General features: G+C 40.5%; 1 protein-coding gene across 2 annotated transcripts in view; it reads left to right on the top strand.

The window, feature by feature from the left end:
* Positions 1-23,180, top strand: part of ITGA2 (integrin subunit alpha 2) — a 100,013-nt gene that overhangs the window by 14,256 nt on the left and 62,577 nt on the right. For both annotated transcript variants that reach the window (XM_032281071.1, XM_032281079.1), the window contains one exon: positions 17,512-17,632. In XM_032281071.1, coding sequence (XP_032136962.1) covers positions 17,512-17,632 — 121 coding nt within the window. The remainder of the gene's footprint in view (positions 1-17,511; positions 17,633-23,180) is intronic.

Raw genomic sequence — 23,180 nt, 5'->3', positions numbered from 1 at the left:
GCCTCACTCGAAGTCTCTCGCATACCATCAGAGGGAGGCAGCTCTCTCTCTTCCTGTGATATCCTCAAGCCTCTCCACATGGCACCCTCTGAGTAAGCTGACTTCTTGCATAGTGAGTAGGGCACCAAAGGAAACTATCCCAAAAGAAACTGGCAGAATGGATGGGCTTTCCTGACCTTGACTCCGAAATCACACAATTGCATCTATTCATCAAAGCAATCACAAAGTCTCACCTAGATTCAGGTGGAGGAGACTTAGATTCCACCACTGAATGGGAAGTGTCAAAAAATTCCTGGACACATTTTTAAACAAAGTAGTAACTTAATGAACTTAATGGTGCTCACAAGACCGTTCATTGTTTATTTTTATTTTCTAGAGACAGGGTCTCACAATGTTTGCCTGAGCTGGTCTTGAACTCCTCGGCTCAAGTGATCTGCCCTCCTCAGCCTCCCAAAGTGCTGGGATTACAAGCTTTGGAGAGACCAAGCAAGGCCCCATTTGTTGCTTAGACCAGTGTTTGGACACAGATATTACTGACAATTGGGGCCAGATAATTTTTTGTTTTTGAAGTAGCAGGGTAGGGTGGGGGTGTCTGGTCCGTGCATTATAGGTTACTGATCAGCAGCCCTAGCTTCCACCCACTAGATGTTAATAGCAATACACTACTCCAGCTGCCCCAGAGTAACAACCAAAAATATTCCCAGACATTACTAAATGTCCTCTGAGGGATAAAATTGCATCCAGTTGAGCACCGCTGCACGAAACAAACATGTATTAAGCACATTTCATGTTCATGGCAACATAAAGAGAATTCCTACTCTGAAAAGTAAGTTAAATGCCATCATTTTTCTGGGTGACTTTACATAAGTCACAGGCAAACAATTCCCTACCTTGTTGGGTCAAGGGGAGGATCAAAGGGGATTGCAAATGAAAAAATATTTTGCAGATTGTAAAAGCATATGTAACATTAAAAAAAAAGGTCAGTATCCTTGGTATGTATCCATTTTTATCATTTGTTTATTTAAGTGACCTTCTTAAGGGACTTTTATGGAGTGCCTGTCATATACCCACAGAGTGTCAGACCTGGGGAACTGGAGGATTGAGGCAGCCAGCCCCCTTCCAGAAGCTCTTCTTTCCATTTCTAATATCACCTGTACAGGAGAATAGTAGCACCTAGATCCTTAGTGAATGCAAAGTTTTACACTTAAAGCAAGGACTTTTTAAGAAAATAGCATCTTTCTTTTTTTAATAAAAGAAGCAAGGGGAAATGTGATGCCACTACCTTCCAAAAGCAATTGTAAGTGTCCTTTTGTGCTTTTGGCTTTTCCTCTAACGTTTTAAGGGCTGAGCCATAAGCCAAACATTGCAGAGCTTAAAACTTTACACAGTGTGTGGTTATTTCCAAGGGCCTACAGCTTCTAAGTTTAGTTGCTTTGTTTTTGGGGGGGAGGGGGCTTTCCAGTTGCACTACTGTCCTTTCAACATGAAGACAATGCTTTTGCAAAATGAGATTTCCTGTGCTGATGTATGTGTTCAAAAGATTCAATGTGACCTATGACCATTTCCCGTTGCCATACACACTGAGTAATGATTAGAAATACTTTAGAGTTTAGAGTCTATTTGCTTAGGTTCAGAGTCAGGGTCTGAGTAACCCCACTTCCTGTTTGTTTGACTTCCTGGAGGGTCCATGGACAGATAATATTTTCTTGGCTTTTGTGGTGTGCTTCTTGTGTGTCTCAGCAAAAAGCAGCAACGTGTCATCCTCCTACCCATTAGACAGCAATTTTCAGAAACTTAAATAGAAACTTGCTCAGGATATACTTTTTATGTTAGAGATGAAAGTGGGGGGTGGGCACGGTGGCTCATGCCTATAAACCTAGCATTTTGGGAGGCTGAGGCAAGTGGATCACTTGAGGTCAAAAGTTTGAGACCAGCCTGGCCAATGTGGTGAAACCTCATCTCTACTAAAAATACAAAAACTAGCCAGGCATGGTGGCGGGCACCTGTAATGCCAGCTACCTTCCTAGCTAAGGTAGGCACCTGTAATGCCAGCGATTCTCCTGCCTCAGTCAGGAACCTGGGAGGCAGAGGTTGTAGTGAGCCAAGATCACACCATTGCACTCCAGCCTGAGCGACAGAGCGAGACTCTGTCTAAAAAAAAGAGAGAGAGAGAGAGAGATGAAAGTGTGATAATAAATTGGTATGCCTTATAAAATTTCTCAAGAAGTGTGCCCCCTCAGTAATGCATAATGATTCTAATCGTAAAAACGAAAACAGTCTAAGTATTTACTATTTGTTAGACATTGGGTCTACAGTTTTATATGCATTGTCTGACCGCAATGAGGTAAACGTACACATTATATCTATTTTGCAGATGGGAAAGCAGTGGCTTATACAAAATAAGAAACTTGCTCAAGGTCACAGAACTATTCAAACCTCAGAGGCCAGGCTCTTAGGCACTATGATATAGTGTTGGCTTTGCTCAGTTAATAGACCTTTCAGTTTAAAAAATGCTGCACATCACAAACTAACACAGAAACAGAAAACCAAACACCACATGTTCCCACTCATAAGTGGGAGCTGAACAATGAGAACACATGGACACAGGGAGGGAAACAACACACACTGGGGCCTGTCGGGGGGGGGGGGGGGAAGGGAGAGCATCAGGATAAATAGCTAATGCATGCAGGGCCTAATACCTAGCTGATGGATTGATAGGTGCAGCAAACCACCATGACACACATTTACCTAAGTAACAAACCTGCACATTCTGCACATGTGTCCCAGAGCTTAAAGTAAAATTTAAAAAGAAAAGTTACAGTTGTGAAATTTAAAAAAAGAAAAATGCTTTACATCTTTTAATAGTATTTGCATATGTCTGGCATGGCATCACTCCATAATATAGTCAGTCTTCTTTTTAGGGTTCTCCTATAACTAGATTTTTGAAAAAAGTTAAATGTTCTGTCAAATTCTAAATAGAAAATACAGTGTGTTTGTTTGCATGAACATATGTATGTATATATATGCATATATTTTTAAAATTAATATATATTTTAATTCATTGATGTATATACCTGCACAGTAGCCTGCATTCCAGCATTTTCCTTTGAATCAGTCTAGAACTCTGAGGATTTATTAGTTACTTAACCTGGTCTTTATTAATCTCCTATTACATGCGTAACTTATTGTTAGGTGGAAAGGTGAAGCAATCAGTGTTTATTCAGTAATTGTTATTGAACCATGACCATGTGCAAGGCATTATTCTAAGTACTGGGGAATACATCAGTGAACAAAGCAGACACAGCCCCTCTCTGCCAGGTCAAAGGCAGATTTATCATAAAACAAGTGAAGCTGAGGTTTCAGGGGCCCTCTCTGTGCACTTCCCTTCCTGTGTTTTCACAGTGCCAGATATTTTCATTCAACATGCAAGAAGTTAAAGTCACCATCTCTTTTGTATCCCAACACAACATATTTCAACAACAAGAACATCAAAAACAAATTCATTAATCGACTTCATCGATTCAGAGGTTCTGGATGAATCACTGTAAAACAAAGCATGAGGCTTGCTTTACAAACCTCCTATGTTTGAAATGCTGTAGCTCTTATGCAAACTTAGAAAACAGCCCTGTTTTCTAAACATGTGCATGACATTACAAATACGGAGATGTGAAAGTGAAAGGAGCTTCTAGTAACTATGAATAATGATAATTTTAAAAATTCAATTTAGCATGTTAGAAGAAAAAAATGAATTCTATTATTCTCTTTAGAGAATATGACTTAATAAAACTGCTGTCTCGTGAAGAGGTGATCAAAAGCTCTAGAGCCCCAAACTAGGAAAAATCGTGTTACATAAGTATGTCAGGCAATCAGATAGATTTCCAGGAAGTACACTACAATAAGAGCTGCAAATGGCATCAAAGGAGTTGGAAGAAAGGTGGGTACAGGCTGGGATGGTTAGAAAAGATCCCAGGCAAAAGTTTGTAGAGAAGTGGTCTGTCAACAGGGATATAATAAAAGAAATGCTAACTTCAGTTATGTCTGTTTTTTCTATACATTGCCTCAAGATATGTGAGACGGATCCTGCTAATGAGCAAGTGAGATGACAGGCACTGACTTGTGCAAAATACGCTATTTTGAGAGAGAAAGAAGGGGAGAGAGAAAGAAAGAGAAAATTTATCCTTTCACATAGAAGAAATTTAGGAAGAAGTGGAGAAGTAGAAAGTGAATTCATGACGTGGTATTTCTAGTAACTCTTGGGCCAACACACTTTCTTCTGCATTTCACTGTCTTCCTCTCAGCCACTGGGAGACAGCAAGAAATGAGGAATATGCTGTGGGAAACTGCTGGAGATGTCCTCATTATACAGTGGCAGAAAATTTGGCCTAATTGGGTTTTACAGTTGTGCAGAAAGCACACAGTTTTTACATAAGGAACTTGCATACTTAGCTGAGCAAATTTTCAAGAAAAATGTTCACGCTGTAGACTGCTTTTTCCCTGCTTGATATAGTAAATTGTGAGAGGAAAGAGAGAACTTGAAGGATCAGCACTTCATGATGTGGCAAAATCTCAGCCTATCAGATTGTTTTACATATATGTATGTAAAACATAACACTCAGCATATATATATATATGTATATATGTTTTACATATATATATTTTACATATATATGTATCTGTGTATATATATATATATGCTGAGTGTTATGGGCTGAATGTTTGTGTCACTCCAAAATGCATGTGTCAAAATACAGTCCCCAGTGTGTTGGCATTTGGAGGTCACGTTTTTGCAAAGTAATCAGGCCATGTGGATATGTGGATAGGGCTCTCTTCCTGCCTTGTGAGAATGCAGCAAGAAGTCAGCAGCCTAAAACTTGGCAGAAGGCTGTCACCAGAACTGGACCATGCTGCACAACGTTCTTAGACTTCCATCTCCAGGACTGTTAAGAAATAAATTTCTGTTGTTTTCAAGCCGCCCAATCGATGGTACTTCGTTGTAACAGCTGTAACTCAGACACTCATTTATAAGGTAATTGTTTGGAAAGCACGCTCTGAAAGCAAAGGGTGTGGCTAGACATCCTTCTGTGGAACAGATTAGGTATGTGGTTGCTGGATCCTCTCAACCATCTCAGCAGCAATCAGGAACAGAGATGAGGTTATCCAGGAAAGATTTCCTGTGGAGAGCTCTTTTGTTCAGTGGCATGAATGAAGGCTACAAGTTTTTTCAAGAATGTTATCTCAGCGGAAACATTGCCATCGTTGACTGAAGGTGATAAAGAGGCAAAGGCCGGAGGAGCTGTTGAGGGCCCAGAGGCCTATGATGTTGCCATGAGCCCGGAGAACAGAGGCCTGAGCAACAGAGGATTATCTTCAGGCCTTGAAATCTAATGGAAAATTTCTTGCTACGTATCAGATTTGTTTAAGATTGGTGATCCTTTTACTTATTCCAATTGCTGCCTTTTGAAACGGAATGTCTATTAGATGTCCGCCCCACCATTATATTTTGGAAGTCAATAACTTGTTTTCTAGGTTCACAGGCCTACAGATGGAGAGGGATTTTGCGTGAGGACAGATCACGCCTGGCATCTCACTCACACCAAATTGGATGATGACATTTGGGACTTTTCAGCTGACAATATTTAGATGAGATTTCGAGCTCAGAGTTAATTGTGTCATGGGTTGAACCATTTGGAAATGTCGAGACACCTTAATGACTGTGTTTTGCATGTGGCGTGAATGTGAATTTTGGGAGGCCGGGTGAACAGAGTGTAGTGGCTCCCCAAAAGATATGTCCATGTCCTAATCACTGGAAGCAGTGATTGGAAAAGGGATTTTACAGAGGTAATTGCTAAGGATCTTGAGATGAGAACGTCCTGGATTATCTGGGTGAGACCTAAATCCAACGACAAATGTTTTTGTAGGAGTGAAGCAGAGGGACATTTGATACGTGTAAACGGGAGGAGGTGATGTGACCATGGAGATAGAGATAGGAGTGATTCAGACACACATTAAGGCATGCTCACGGCCCCAAGAAGCTAGAAGAAGCAAGAAATGGATTCTCCTCTGGAGCCTCCAGAGCCTGCCGACGCCTTGATTTTGAACTACTGACCTCCAGAACTCTGAGAGAATAAACTTCTGCTCTTTTAAACCACAACGTTTGCGGTAATTTGTTACAGCAGCCAGAGGAAACTAATGCATCCATTAAAATGTGTAAAGGGGCAAGAGACCCATAGAGGACTGTCTTTCCTAGCAGACGAGTCCTGTAGTTCCTTTATTTCACCTAAAAGGTTGAATTTTCTTCCTTAGCTTTCCCACAGAATCATTCATACAAAGCCTTTGTGTGTGGAGTGAGCTTTCACCGAGGTGTGGTGAGATTAGGAGGCAAGCCAATGATAGCAATACAAACAGACTCAACTACCGTGGTAGGCGTTCCCGTTCCTGCAAGTTTCCAACACCGCTATGATGCTGGTCATCCTTTCTTTCCCTCTTGTCATTGTTCCTTCCTCCCTCAAAGTCCTGTTCAGTATCCTCCTTAGTGGCCCTGCCTCTTTATTACTGGTACCCTAAAAGTTTTATCTGCACCTCAGTTTATCAAGGATTTTTCCACACAAAGATAGTTTCTTCTAATCGATTGCACCAGAGTAATGGTATTTAAAAAGAACTTTGGGAGATTCGATGTAGTGATGGTGAATACGTGAGGAAGGAGGGAGTTGAGGGTACCAGTAATAAGGGAGGAAGGTAGGATGGGACCAAGAAAACCTGGAATCAGAAAGATTTTGGAATTAGAACCAGTCAGAGCTAGAGATGCAAGGTCTTCAAGGCTTAGAATATGGTCTTATGCATCCAGACATCAAAGTTACAAAGTGAAAGAATTTACCCACTTCAAATGTAAATAATGAGTGTAAGTAATGAAAATTTGTCATCATTGATTTTAGCAACATCTGTGTAAATTAAGTACAAGAAATTGTTATGGTTATTAAAAAAAACTCCTTGGGAGCAGTAAGGGGCTATTTATATGTAAAATATCATTACAGTCTTAGGAAGTTGAACACAGCCTGGCCTTCATTCTGTACCCCACACTAGAGTGGAGATTCCCTCAGGATGAGGACTGCATTTTGAGTTTCAATGATAACTAACAGTTTCTCCTAGGTGGGAAAATATTCTCCTACTGTACACTCTTGCTGAGAATTTGTAATGTTTGTGGATGCATTTGAATTTATTTGGATAAAAAAGGATGAGGTTGTTCCTAATACACATGAGATAGATTTGGTTTTTTGTTCATGGCACCAGATAGCAACATAATATCCAAATGGTGGCTTGGATTGACTGGAAAGCTCTAAATAACATTACAAAAACTAATTTCTATTTTTATTTTTAGAGAAGGAAGAAATGATCTTGTCTTAAGCATCAGGATTTATTGCTTTCTATTATTGTTATTTTTAAACAATAAGACTTGGATTCGAGTGTGAGGTCATGCTGCCTTTATTGAAGTTAGTAACATATACCTAAGGGTCTTATCGGATAATATAGCTTTTCTTAAACTTTTATTTCAGGTTCAGGGGTACATTTGCAGGTTTGTTATATAGGTAAATTACACGACACGGGGATTTGGTGTACAGATAATTTTATCACCCTGGTAATAAGCATAGCACCTGATAGGCAGTTTTTCAGTGCTCAGCCTTTTCCCACCCTCCACCCTCAAGTAGGCCCCAGTGTCTAAAGGCCCCAGTGTCTTCCCTTCTGTGTGTCCATGTGTATTCAATATTTATCTCCCACTTACAAGTGAGAAAATGTGGTATTTGGTTTTCTGTTCCTGCATTAGTTTGCTTAGGATAATGGCCTCCAGCTCCATCCATGTTGCTGAGCAGAACATGATCTCATTCTTTTTTTATTGCTACATAGTATTCCATGGTGTGTGTGTGTGTGTGTGTGTGTGTGTGTGTGACATTTTCTTCATCCGCTCTACCATTGATGAGCATTTAGGTTGACACCATGTCTTTGCTATTGTGAATAGCACTGCAGTGAACATAGGCATGCATGTGCCTTTATGGTAAAACAATTTATAGTCCTTTGGGTATATAGCTAATAATGGGATTGCTGGGTCAAATGGTAGTTCTGTTTCAAGTTCTTTGAGAAGTCCACAATGATAGAACTAATTTATATTCCCACCCGCACTGTATAAGTGATCCCTTTTCTCTACAACCTCCCCAGCATCTGTTATTTTTTTACTTTTTATTAATAGCCATGCTGACTGGTGTGAGATGGTATCTCATTGTGGCTTTGACTTGTATTTCTCTAAAGATGAATGGAGGAAAGCATTTTTTCATATACTTGTTGGCCACATGTATGTCTCCTTTCCTTTGCCCACTTTTTAATGGGGTTGTTTAGTTTTTGGCTTGTAAATTTGCATAAGTTCCATACAGATTCTGGATATTAAACCTTTTTCAGAGGCATAGTTTTCTAATACTCTCTCCCACTCTGTAGGTTGTCTGTTTACTCTGTTGATAGTTTCTTTTGCTGTACAGAAACTTTTTAGTTTAATTAGGTCTCACTTGTCAATTTTTGTTTTGCTGTAATTGCTTTTGGCGTCTTTATCATGAAATCCTTGCCAGATCCGATGTCCAGAATGGTATTTCCTAGATTACCTTCCAGGGTTTTATAGTTTTAGGTTTGCATTTAAGCCCTTAAATGTATCTTGAGTTGATTTTTGTGTATGGTGTAAGGAAGGGGTCCAGTATCAATCTTCTGCATATGACTACCCAGTTATCCCAACACCAGTTAGTAAATGGGAAGTCCTTTATCTATTTCTTTTTTTTTTTTTTTTGTCAGCTTTGATGAAGATGAGATGCTTGTAAGTGTACAACTTTATTTCTGGGGCTCCCTATTCTGTGCCACTCATCTATGTGTCCATTTTTGTACCAGTACCATGTTTTTTTCATTACTGTAGCCTTGTGGTATAGTTTAAAGTTGGATAATGTGATGCCTTTAACTTTGTTCTTTTTGCTGAGATTGTTTTTGCTATTCAGGCTCTTTTTGATTCCATATGGATTTTAAAATATAGGTTTTTTTCTAATTCTGTGAATAATGTCATTAATAGTTTGATAGGAATAGCACTGAATGTATAAATTGGATTGGGAATTATGACCATTTTAACTATGTTGATTCTTCCTAGCCACAAACATGAAATGTTTTTCCATTTGTTTGTATCATCTAGGATTTCTTTCAGAAGTGTTTTATAAGTCTCTGTAGAGATCTTTCACTTCCCTGGTTATCTGTGCTCCTGGGTATTTTATTCTTTTTGTGGCTTTTGTGAATGGTATTATTTTCTTGTTTTGGCCCTCAGCTTGGACGTTATTGGTGTACAGGAATGCTACTGATTTTTGTGTGTTGTTCTTGTATTCTGAAACTTTGCTGAAGTTGCTTATGAAATCTAGGAGCTTTTGAGCAGACATTATGGCATTTTCTAGGTATAGAATCATATCACCTGCACAGAAATAGTTTGACTTCCTCTCTTTCTGTTTGGATGCCTTTTATTTCTTTCTCTTGTGTGATTGCTTTTATGGTAAATAGAAGTGATGAGTTAGCATCTTTGTCTTGTTCTGGTTCTCAAAGGGAATCCTTTCTGCCTTTTCCCATTCAGTATGTTGTTGGCTCTGGGTTTGTCATAGATGGTTCTTATTACTTTGAGGTATGTTTCTTCAATGCCTAATTTGTTGAGGGTATTTAACATGAAAGGACGTTACATTTTATTGAAAGATTTTTCAGCATCTCTTCACATTATCATGTGGGTTTTGTTTTTAGTTTTGTTTATGTGATGAATCACATTTACTGATTGGTATATGTTGCACCAACCTTGCATCCTGGGATAAAACCTACTTGATCATGGTGGATTAGCTTTTTTTTTTTTGTTTTTTTTTTTTTTAGACGGGGTTTCACTCTTGTTACCCAGGCTGGAGTGCAATGCCGCGATCTTGGCTCACCGCAACCTCCGCCTCCTGGGTTCAGGCAATTCTCCTGCCTCAGCCTCCTGAGTAGCTGGGATTACAGGCACGCACCACCATGCCCAGCTAATCTTTTGTAGTTTTAGTAGAGATGGGGTTTCATCGTGTTGACCAGGATGGTCTCGATCTCTTGACCTCATGATCCACCCGCCTCGGCCTCCCAAAGTGCTGGGATTACAGGCGTGAGCCACTGCGCCCAGCCGGTGGATTAGCTTTTTGATGTGCTGCTAGATTTGGCTTGCTGGTACTTTATTGAGGATTTTTGCCTCTATGTTCATCAGGGATGTGGGCTTGAAGCTTTCTTTTTTATCATGTCTCTGCCAGGATTTGGTATCAAAAAAATGCTGCATTCATAGAATGAGTTAGAAAGAAGTCTCTCCCCCTCAATTTTTTGGAATAGTTTCAGTAAAAGTGGTACCAGCACTTCTCTATACATCTGGTAAAATTCAGCTATGAATCCATCCTATCCTTGGCTTTTTCTGGTTGGTAAGCCTTTTATTACTCATTCAATTTCAAACTTCACTATTGGTCTGTTCACACTTTCCATTTCTTCCTGGTTCAATATTAAGAGGTTGCATGTTTCCAGGAATTTATCTATTTCTTCTAGGTTTTCTATTTTGTGTGAATAGAGGTGTTCATAATAGACCCTAAGGGTTTTTAATATTTCTGTGAGGTTGCTGATAATATCCACTTCGTCATTTCTGATTGTGTTTATTTTAATTTCCTCTCTTTTTCTTTATTAATCTAGCTAGCAGTCTATCTTGTTTATTCTTCAAAAAAAATAGAACTCCTGAATTTGTTGATCTTTTGTAGGGGTTTTTGTATCTCAATTTCATTCAGTTATGCTCTGATTTTGGTTATATCTTTCCTTCTGCTAACTTTGGAGTTGGTTTGCTCTTATTTTTCTAGCTCCCCTACGTAGTTGTGATACTAGGTTGTTAATCTGAGATCTTTCTAACTGTTCCATGTGAGTGGTTAGCACTATCAACTTTCCTCTTAACATTGCTTTAGCTGTGTCCCAGAGATTCTTCTGGTATGTTGTATCTTTGCTTTCATTAGTTTCAAATAATTTCTTGACTTCTGCCTTAATTTCATTGTTTACCCAAAAGTCATTCAGGAGCAGGATGTTTAATTTAGACGTAATTATTTGGTTTTGAACAATCATCTCAGTCCTGATTTCTATTTTTATTGTGCTGTGGTCTAAGAGGGTGGTTGGTATGATTTTTGTTTTTGTTTTTAATTTGCTGAGAATTGTTTTATGTCTGATTGTGTGGTCAGTGTTAAAGTATGTGCCATGTGCAGATGAGAAGAATGTGTATTCTGTTGTTTCGGGGTAGAAAGTTCTTAGATGTCTATTAGGTCTATTTGGTCAAGTGTCAAATTCAGGTTCTAAAGATCTTTTTAGTGTTCTGCCTCAGTGATCTAATACTGTCAGTGGGGTGTTGAAGTCTCCCATTATTATTGTGTGACTATCTAAGCCTCCTTTTAGGTCTCTAAGGACTTGTTTTATGAATCTGGGTGCTCCTATGTTGGGTGCATATGTATTAGGGTAGTTAGGTATTCTTGTTGAATTGAACCCTTTACATGATGTAATGCCCTTATTTGTCCTTTCTGATTGTTGTTGGTTTAAAGTCTGTTTTGTCTGAAATTAGAATAGCAGCCTCTGCTTTTTTCTGTTCTCTGTTTGCCTGGTAGATTTTTCTCCAACCCTACTTTGAGCCTGTGGGTGTCATCACATGTGAGATGGTTCTCTTGAAGATAGCGTACAGCTGGGCCTTGCTTCTTTCTCCAACTTGTCACTCTGTGCCTTTTAATTGGGGCATTCAGTCCATTTACACTCAAGGTTAACATTGAATTGTGCAGATTTGATCCTATCATCACATTAGCTGACTATAATACAGACTTGATTATATAGTTGCTTTATACTGTCAATGGTCTGTGTACTTAAGTGTATTTTTGTGGTAGCTACTAACAGTCTTTCCTTTCTGTATCTAGCACTCCCTTAAGGACTTCCTGTAAGGGAGAGGTCTGGTGGTAACTAATTCCCTCAGCATTTGCCTTATCTGAAAAGGATCTTATTTCTCCTTCACTTATGAAGTTTAGTTGGCTGGAAATGAAATTCTTGGTTGGAAAATCATTTGCTTAAGAGTGCTGAATATAGGCCCCAAATCTCTTCTGGCTTGTAGTGTTTCTGCTAGTAAGGTTCGTTACTAGCCTGATGGGGTTCCCTTTATAGGTAACCTAGCCCTTCTTTCTAGATACCTTAAACATTTGCTCTTTCTTTTCAACTTTGGAGAATCCAATGACTTTGTGTCTTGGGAATGATCGTTTTGTCTGGTATCTTGCAGGGGTTCTCTGCATTTCCTGAATTTAAATGTTGGCCTCTGAAATGAGGTTGGAGAAATGTTCTTGGATGATATCCTCAAATATGTTTTCCAAGTTGCTTTCTTTCTTTCCCATTCTTTCAGGGACACCAATAAATCATAGATTTGGTCCCTTTACATAATCCCATATTTCTTGGAAGTTTTGTTCATTCTTTTTTATTCTTTTTTTAAATTTTTATCTGAGTTAATTCGGAGAACTGGTCTTTGAGCTCTGAAATTTTTTCATCATCTTGGTCTATTCTGCAGTTAATGCTTATGATTGTATTATGAAATTCTTGAAGTGACTTTTTCAGCTCTATCAGATGACTTTCTTTCTTTCTTGATATAGTCACTTTGTCTTTCAGCTCCTGTATTATTTCATTGTATTCCTGAGATTCCTTGGATTGGGTTTGACTTTCTCCTGAACCTTAATGTTCTTCATTCCTATTCATATTCTGAGTTCCAGTTCTGCCATTTCAGCCACTTCAGCCTGGTTAAGAACCTTTTCTGGGGAGCTAGTGTTGTTGTTTGGAAGTAAGAAGACATTCTGGCTTTATGAGTTGTCAGAGTTCATTGGCTGTTTCTTTGTCACCTGTGTGGGCTGATGTTCCTTCAGTCTTTGAAATTGCTACTTTTTGGATGTGTTGTTTTTTTGCTTTTATCTTCTTTGATGCCCTTGGAGGGTTTGATTGTGGTGTAAGGTGGGTCAGTTGAGTGGCATTGTCTCTGTGATTATAGAGGACCAAGGCTAAGTCCTGCCCTCCTGGGCTGCGTACTCTAACTCTGAGGAACTGGTGCTAGGCCCCTGGGTTTGTTCTCTGGTCCCTCAAGTTTAGGAATCTGCTCACTGGAGAGGCCAAAGCGTTCACAGTCTGTTGTCCACAACACTCTGATAGGTAGTGCTAGCCAAAGTTCTTCATTGGGGTGGTGGCAGCAGGATCCAATGCTCACTGTTGTATGACAGCAGCTGTCTCAGCATGGCCCGGTGCACATGCATCAGCTGGGTTAGGGCCGCCGAAGGAGCAAGGCAGCAGCATTCCTACATGAGCTCCCGCTGGTGGTGCATGGTAGCAGCACTGCAGGGGTAACATTCCAGTGAGGATGAGATTGCCAGTATTTCTGTGTGCATTCATGCCAGCATAGGAGGGTGTCCACATATCAACCGGGGATATGGTAGGGTGAGCATGCACTGGCATGGCAGGGGAGACAAGATTTTCTGGCATGTGTAGGCCAGCAAAGCAGCGTTGGGGGGATGTGGAGGGGTGTGGGGTGTGCACAAGTGTGTGCTGGCAAAGTGGTGGGAAGAGGCTGCAGTCAAGGGAGGCTGCAGGTAAACTGTTGTACATCGGCAGGGGCTGTTCTGCTGGAGCCCTCTGATGGCCAGGCATGGTCTGCCAGTGCAGGAGCTTTGATGAGGTGCCCTAGGAAGCACTCTGGTTGGGCATCTGAAGCTACTCTGGAAGCCACCATGGTCAGGCTGGAGCTCCAGAGAGGCCAGCAGACAGGAGATGCTCAGATTGGACTGGCCGCATCCCGCAGGCGAGACTGCCCTGCTCTGTCCAGGTCCAGCAGTTACCCTAAGGCTAAAGTCTCCTATAGGAGTGTGGCAAGCCTTGAAGGATGGACGTCCTTGGTCATGTTCTGCTGTTGTCAAACCCTCTGTGCTCCACACTGGCTGGAATCCTGCCTCTGCCACCTCTCTAAGCAGCTCTCTTTGTATCAGCTCAGGTGTCCCTGCAGGTCGCGAGTTCTGTTGCTAGGTGCCAGAGGTCCATGGCAGGAGCAGGCCACTCCTCACCTGTTCAACTCTCCCCTGAAGCTGCTGGGGGCCAGGAAGGAGTCCTGGTGCTGGGCAGCCCCGGGAAGAGTTCCTAGCTTTCTCCCTTTCAGCCCAGCATCTGCGTCCTCCCTCTTCCATTCTCAGTGCCTTCCCTGCAAAGACCTGTTCAGAGTGTGTGCCAGCCTTCCCAATGCCCTGGTCTCTCAGCGGCAGAGGTTTCTCCCGGCTGCCTCCAGTCAGCCACTTGGCTCCCGTCTTGATATAGTTTTTGAATAACACAAAGAGGATTCCAGAAAAGATGTAAAAATATTTGTAGAAATTACATTTATTCTTGAAGAGGACATATCTAAAATTAGTGAAATGCCCTTAAAAACATTTTGTTTTTTAGGCTGGGCGTGATGACTCATGCCTGTAAATTCCAGCACGTTTGGGAGGCCAAGGCAGGTGGATCACCTGAGGTCAGGACTTTGAGATCAGCATGACTAATATGGTGAAACCTCGTCTTTACTAAAAATACAAAAATTAGCAGGGGATGATGGTGCATGCCTGTAATCCCAGCTACTCTGAGATAGGAGAATCGCTGGAACCCAGGAGGCAGAGGTTGCAGTGAGCTGAGATCAATCACACCACTGCACGCCAGCCTTGGTGACAGAGAGAGACTCTGTCTATAAATAAATAAATAAAACATTTTGTTTTTTAAATGAAAATAAGGGTACCTTATAAATTAATTTTAAAATAAGTTGAATCATTTAAGATGATTCAATGATTTATCAAACCATTTAAAAAATTATTCAATGATTTATTAAACCACAAAGGATAAAAGAAGTAATTCATATACAATAAGCAACCTCATTAATTTTTTATCTTGAGCAAAATATATAAATTAGTTACCCATGGTCACCTGCGGCCTAAATATATTAAATGGAGAATTCCAAAAATAAACAAGTCCTAAGTTTAAAATTCTGTATCTTTCTGAGTAGTGTGACAAAATCTCACTCCATCCTGCCCGGAATGTCAATCATCCCTTTGTCCGGCATTCTGTCCATGTCTCCAGCCCATTAGTCATGTAGGAGCCATCTTGGTTATCAGATCAACAGTCATGGTGTTGCAGGGCTTGTGTCTCAGTCACCCTTTTATTTGTTTGTTTGTTTGTTTGTTTTGAGATGGAGTCTTGCTCTGTGGTACAGGTTGGAATGCAGTGGCACGATCTCAACTTACTGCAACCTCGACATATCGGGTTCAGGCGATTCTCCTGCCTCACCCTCCCAAGTAGCTGGGATTACAGGCATGTGCCGCCATGCTCAGCTAATTTTTGTATTTTTAGTAGAGTTGGGGTTTCACCATGTTGGCCAGGCTGGTCTTGAACTCCTGACCTCAGGTGAGATCCACCCGCCTCGGCCCCCCAAAGTGCTGGGATTACAGGCGTGAGCCGCCGCGCCCAGCCAAGTCACCCTTATTTTACTTCCTAATGGTCCCAAAGTGCAAGAGTAGTAATGCTGGCATATCGTTATAATTGTTCTATTTTATTATTAGTTATTGTTTTTAATCTCTTATTGTGTCTAATTTTGTAAGTTCAATGTTATTGTAGGTATGTATATATAGGAAAAACCAGTATATACCATATACAGTTTGGTATTATCTATGGTTTTAGGCATCTACTTTGGGGCAGAGTCTTAGAACACATCCCCTGAGGATAAGAGAGGATTGATGTAATTATCATTCCTGCACTAAGAACAGAGTTTACCACATCATAAATACTCAAAAAGTTTACTGAGTGAACAAAAAATAAATAGGAAAATAAAATCTGTTTATTAACTGTGTATATAAATTCATTAGTTTCGTACTATGGACAGTTTTGAATAGAGGGAGGAAAGCTGTAGAATCATGGAGAAAACATCACAAGTTATCATACAGTTATGAACAAGTTTATACAAAAGACTTATTACAAACATAGAATTCCATGGACTTGGAAGTGTTATTATGTGACCATTTGAGTTACTGAGACTAAAGATGTTTGTAACCATTGCATTTTTAAGTCTATAGGCATAAATGCAGGGATCCAGTTGTTAGGACATCCCTAGCAAATGAAAGTCAGAGTCAAATCCAACCCAATGGGCCAGAGTTTCCCTTTTTATATTATAAATGACATATTTATGTGACAATAAGATTAGACACTGCAAATAAGGTTGAAATAAAATACTTCATGCTTATAGTACTGCTAGTCTAGGGTAAGAGAAGTAATTTGCTTTCTTCCTTTTTTATCCTGATTTTTTTCTTTTTTGAGATAGAGTTACCCTCTGTTGCCCAGGCTGGAGTGTAGTGGCTTGATCTTGATTCACTGCAACCTCCACTTCCTGGGTTCAAATGATGTCAGTTTTAAAGAGTCCATTCTGTCTTCAGTGTCTGAAAAGGTAAATATTGATCTTAAGCAACATGAAGCATATTCTCATCTCCAGAGAGAGCATTAATATCTACACAACCTTCTTTCTGTAGGATGAAGAGCTAGCAGCATGAATGCTGTCAGTGCCAGACAGAAAATCGTGATTAGCCTTATTCCTCTCCTTCATTCCCATTCCATCAGAAATAAGAGCTTTCAAAAAAAAGAGTCTATCAAGGCATTATCTGCCTTGGTCTATGTTCTGTTTTTTGAATTCATTAGCATTTCTCAATCATTCAGCAAGAAGCATCAAAAACAAAACCACTTTTGACAGTTCCCACTGGAATAAAAAAGATATGACATCGATCCTTACATTTTCATCCTCAAAAATGATAATAATCCCTTCCGAAAGAAAATGGTACAATTTTCAAGGAGCTGTGATTTTCTGTTTCCTCTGATGTAGTTATCAATGCCTTTTCAACAGATGCTTCATACAGAGTCCAGGTCAAGATATTCACGGTGATTCAGAAGAAATAGATGATACCCTTCAGACCCTGCTCTTGGGTGGCTTAGAGTCTTGTGGTTTGGGAAAGACAAATAGAACTCAAATTACTTGAGAATACTTAGAGGTAATTTAATGGCTTTAAGTCTTGTGTTCAAATTTTGCCTTTATCCTTACCTCTTTCCAGCTGTGAGATACACTTATCCCCTGGAACCTCAAAATTCTCTGCCAAACAAAGATAATGTTAGTAACTATCTCCTAGGGTTGCCAGGAAGATTGATAAGATAATGAATCATGCATATAAAGTATTTAGCTTGGTGCCAGACCTCCAAATAAGTACTTAAAAAGCAGTAGTTATTTTTACTTGGTAAAGGTTGATAAGTAATAATTGTTAGGTCCAGCAAGTTTTCTTCCAAGTGGCCTTTGAGAATTATATGACACACTTATATTCATGAATTGTAAATATGTACTGTTTCATATTTTCTTAACAGGCATTTTAAATTGTTGCTTGGCATACAATGTGGGTCTCCCAGAAGCAAAAATATTTTCCGGTCCTTCAAGTGAACAGTTTGGCTACGCGGTGCAGCAGTTTATAAATCCAAAAGGCAACTGGTAAGAATATTCTCTTCTTTATGGTTTCAATAAAAATACAAAATAAATTTCATATTTGACTTCAATTGCTTTTTCAAATTGGTGCCTGACTGTACTATAAATGGGCAGCCCTCAAATATCCTTAAATGAACAATCTTTCTTTGAGAGTTGACAATGCAGGCTGATCACTAATGGGACGGTATAATCGTTCATTTTTAAAACCTAGATAGAAAATTTTCTCTATTTGAAAGCAAATTTATAATACCAGTTTTGACCATTTAATACATAGGTAGGTAGACTGATAGAATGATAGATTTGTATTCATTTCTTATCATGTAAACTGACATTCATTAAACTTTGTAAATCATCACCTAGTTATTAATGCTATCTCTGAGTCATTTCTAAATTGTAGAATTGTTACCTAATTTCTTTTTTTTAGCAAGGTTTTGTCTACTCACTTCATTCTAAAGTTAGCCTTCTCCCTTCCATGTGGTAAAGGGTCCTCACAAACATCAATGCAAAATGTACAAAGGTGACTTTCTCTAGCGTATTAACACCTTTCATTTTTGCCCCAAAGTGCCCCCAGTTTTTTCATGCTGTGTGATGGTTACATTTTCAAACCATGGCTGTTCTACCCAGGTGAAAAACAACCACCTCAGTGGAGATGGAAATATAGATTCACATAATAATAATGCAAATGAACCCCGAGAGATGAGGTAATTAGAAAGGTGTGTTGGGAAGTCGAGCTGCAGCTCCTGCTCTGCCAGAGTTAATGCACACTTGTGGACACGAGTCCTGCCACGGGGACCCCATCTCCTTCTTGTAGCAGCAGGCTCCAGGCCATCCCCACTCACCCTGGAACTTCAGATTCTGAATCTGCTTTCTAGAGCTCTTTTCAAAGCTTAAAGAGGCTGTTGGCTTATCAAATAAGAACTGTAATGTATGGATTACAAGCAGTGGCTCACACTTGTCATCCCAGTGCTTTGGGAAACTGAGGTGGGAGGATCACTTGATCCTCGGAGTTAGAGAACACCTGGGCAATATAATGAGACCTCATCTCTGTTAAAAATCTAAGAAGCAGCTGGGTATAGAGGTGCATGCCTGCAGTCCCAGCTACTCGGGAAGCTGAGGTGGGAGGATGGCTTGAGCCCAGGAGTTTGAGGCTGCGTTGATCTACGTCGGCAACACTGCAAGCCAGCCTGAGTGACAGTGAGATCCTGTCTCAAAAAAAAAAAAAAAAGGAAAAACCATAACTGTAATTCATAACCCTTTTTTCTGTGTGAACTTCTGTTTGATACTCTAAACAATTGAATTCAAATAAAGGTTCAGGGTCACATGTTGGGGCATATCTGTCTGTTTGATGAGGAAACAAAATGAAATCATCCCCTGAGAGGGCAGCATTTCTCATGAGACATCTTGAGGGATGTGAATCGTGAGCTGGGTTTTAAGCAGTGGGGATGAAGAGGCTGGAGGTGATATTAACTAATGTGAGGAGACCTGGAAAGCAATGCAGGTAGAGACAGTTTGTCAATCATCTTGGAAGGATAGAACATCTGGTTGGAAACCAAAGATTAGCAATTAATTACTACAACCATTTGGGATACGAGAAAGGGTTGCATGTCTAACAATTATCAGATGAAGCTTTGATAATCATAAAGTGATGAGGATGCTCGAAAGATGATATGGTTGGTATATTTTGACCTTGGAATCTAGCAGATGAAGTAGCTATGACCCACAGTTCAGCCCTAATTATTTTCCTCAGACTGCTATGTGAAACAATACATTCAACATCTCCACTTTAATGCCTCATAGACATTCCAAGCTTAACTGAGAGAACACAGTATCTGATTTTTTGTGCAAGCTAATGAGGCCCAAAATCTTTGACTTGTCTTCCTCCTCTCCTATATCTTATCCATGAGCCAGTCCTGTTAATCCTATCACCAAAATACTGATTATACCTGGCCGTTCCTCACTGTCTCTCCTGCTGCCACCTGATGGAAGCCAACACAGCTCTTACAGACACCCCTGCAGCAGCTCTCCGCCTGCCTTCGGCTTCCCTTCCTGCCAGGTTTATTCTGCTCTCTGCTCCAGCCAGTGTGAACTGTTAAAAACACAGCTCAGCTGGGAAGAGTGGCTCACGTCTGTAGTCCCAGCACTTTGGGAGGCTGAGGCAAGTGGTTCACTTGAGGCCAGAAGTTCAAGACCAGCCTGGTCAACATGCCGAAACCCCATCTCTACTAAAAATACAAAAGTTAGCCAGGTGTGGTGGCGGGCACCTGTAATCCCAGTTACTTGGAAGGCTGAGGCACGAGAATCGCTTGAACCTGGGAGGCAGAGTTTACAGTGAGCCGAGATCACGCCACTGCACTCCAGCCTGGGTGACGGCAAGACTCCATCTCAAAAAACAAACAAACCACAGCTCACTCCCTAGATTAAAATTCCTTGAAGGATGCTCTGTAATTGGGTGTCAGCCTATTTCTCCTATTACCATCTTTTACCCCTTCTCCTTTGCTTTCTAGCTCCACGGACCATGTCTTTTGTCTGTTCCTTGCATATATCTGTCTCATTTCTGCTTCAAAGCTTTTGCGCATTCTTTTCTCCTGCCTGGAAGAGTCTTCCCCAAGATCATCACTTATATGATTGGTTTTCATCTTTCAGTGTCAGCTCAAATGTCTCCTCCTCACAGACCTGTCAGAACAGCCTTATCTGTATAGCCCTTGACTGCTCTCTGAGTTGCTCTAGCCTTACAGATGGATTTATTTTCTAACAGTTGGTACTATCTTAAATGGTCTATACTTGTTTATATACTCATTATTGGTCTCCTGCCAGTGTCTCTGAGTTCAGGGACACTGTTTTGTGGACGGCTGTGTTCTCAGCACCCAGAGTGATATCTGGCACGGAGTAAGGGATCAATAATTATTTGTTAAATGCTAAATGGAAGTGCTAATTCTACATGATTCATCCCAAGTGCTATACAAAGTGAACTACAGTAGACTGACTTAGGAAGTATGTGCTGAAAGGGAACTTCAGAGGAACTCCACTGTTTTACTTCATAGACATGGCCTAGCTGAGGACATCTGGCACTGAATTTGAAGTGAGTCTTTTAAGTAACAGCTTTCCTGAGCAGAGTAAATCTAATAGAAAGAGCCACCACCAGTAACAGACATTATCGAAGTTGATGAGCCTTTCAAGGATTGTAAGGGAACTCAGCCGCTGGCCATGCTGCAGGCTGGAAGTTAAGACCAAAAGGGGCACAGAGTCGAGAGGATCCCACCAGGAAGAGTGCTGGGAATGTGAGAGGCAGCCATATCTCTTTTCTCTACCCAGGATTCCCTCTAAGTATCCAAGACATTGTTAAAAGGCAAGTCTATTTGCAGTTTATGGTGAGATTCTAGTGCTGGTAAGAACAGGGACACTGGACATTTCTAAATCCTGCCTTGACCTTCTCACGACATCCCTGAAAGAGGTACCAACACAGGACAATAGGTCTGTGGAGCAAGGTGCCAGTTTATTATCGGCTGGGCTGGTGCTTTGAACTCCAGTATTGAGCTTTCCGGCAAGGTGTAGCACTGAGTGTAGGCTCAAGGCCTAACTACCAGGTGATACAAGCAAACCCCACCATGCAACTGTCTGACCTGAAGGGCTGAACCATATGGAAGTGAGAAATAGGAAGGACAGAGAACAAAAATTGTCCAGGCAAGCCTGTCTGGGTCCTTTCATTGATCTTGTCTTATGAAGCAAAGAAACAAGAGAGGTAAAACCATGGGCATGATCTTAACTGTGTGAGGTGCAGAAAGTGCAAAGCATAGTTGTTGGCCTTAAGGAGTGTGGAGCAGAGTCAATGAGGGAAGATTTATATGCAGAATAGGCAACTTTGAATAATACAGAAGACATCACTCCATGTAAACCCCTTGGAGTTCACAGTGTTTGTTTTCTTTTAGTGTCACTAGCTGTATTAACTTAATATTGAGAGCTCATTTTTTTCCCAAGGCCTGGATCATTAGAGAGACAAGGTTTTCTCATGCCCTCTGTCATTTGCCCAGCCCTGCCAAGGTGCCTTGCCACCGAGGGCTGTGGCCAGGATCGAGGTGGGTTGGTTATCCCAAGACAGGGCTACAGTGGGCCACATTAGGACAAGCAGTCTTCACAACTCTCAAGCTCAAGGAAAATTATATGAAACTTGGAACCCAGCATTGCCTGTTTGTTTTGACGATGGGCCCTGTGCCCTTCTCTACTCCTAATTTATGACAATTGCATAGGCATTATGGAAGTAGCAGATGTGGGAAGGGCTGTTTAAACATTACCTTTCCTTCTGATACTAATCAAGTTAGCTTTGGGCACAGAAAGTGGTATGACCGTGAATTCCCTTAACAAATCATTGAGTCCTTTTTCCATGGATTTATCATATAGTACGTGTATGCACATGTGTGCACACCACACACACACACACACACACACACACACACACAAATTTGTTTTCTTTATTCCCCTACTGTTTATTCTGAAGCTATCATTTTGGTACTTTTTTCTTTTTTTTAATTTTTTTTTTTTTAGTAAAAAGATGGGGTTTCACCATGTTGGTCGGGCTGGTCTTGAAATCCCAATCTCAAGTGATCCGCCCGCCTTGGCCTCCAAAGTGCTTGGATTACAGGCATGAGCCACCATGCCTGGCCTTGGTACCTTTTTCTTCTGCTTACTTTGACTTTCTTTATAATCTGTCTATCTAAACCCTGACTTCACACCTTTCCCTCAGACAACTGATTGAAGACTCCAGTCTGAGTATCCTTAAATCACACTCTGTTATTTTTAAAGTACAATTTTAGCTCTTTCATGTGAGCCATGTTTCTAAGAATTTATAGGCATATTTACACCAGGATCTACCAGATTTTAACAAACTCATTTTAACTCTTGTGCTAGTTTCGTTTATGAGATTTTTATTGCACTATGAACGTCAACTCTAGAAACAGTGGTGATATGGCTTTGACAATTCTGGAGACTTTTTAACAGTCTCAAGTGAGCTGGATAATTTTAAAGCGAGCTGCCCTCCCAAGCAGAGTACCTGAGCAGCCCCCTGGCTGTCAGTAATGTTGTGGTTGGTTCTCTTTTTGGTGTAGGCGGAGAGTCATCCTGCTTCAGAGCTCTCACTTTGCACACAGGATGTTCCAGTGTGGATGATGCAATTCTTATCACAAACAATCTACAAAGGATTGAGATATGTTTAAAATCATTTCCTGGAGTTTGTGGTGATACGCACCCTATTTGTCTAATCCTAAGGCCTGTTGCAAGAACAATCTGAGCTCATTACATGACTCAAAAACCAGAGAAACTGCAATCACTTGTGTGACGATAACTGACTGGGAATTAGGGTATTCCCAGGTGTAGAAATGTCTTTCATTCTAGCAATGACAAGTGCATTCTTTTTCCTTAAAAAGAGAGGAGAAATGTAAAGAGCATGTGTCATAGGAAAAAAAAATCCACCTATATATGAACTTATAGTTTTAACTTTTTAATTGAGAACAATTTTAATAAAGCCCTATGTGTGTTATAAATATACCATTGTCGTCCACAG

This window comes from Sapajus apella, unplaced genomic scaffold (assembly GCF_009761245.1).
Source record: "Sapajus apella isolate SASKATOON/1434 unplaced genomic scaffold, GSC_monkey_1.0 scaffold1, whole genome shotgun sequence".
Classification (NCBI taxonomy): Eukaryota; Metazoa; Chordata; class Mammalia; order Primates; family Cebidae; genus Sapajus; species Sapajus apella.
Note: the sequence above shows the minus strand (reverse complement) of the source record. Positions and strands in the feature narration are given on the sequence as shown.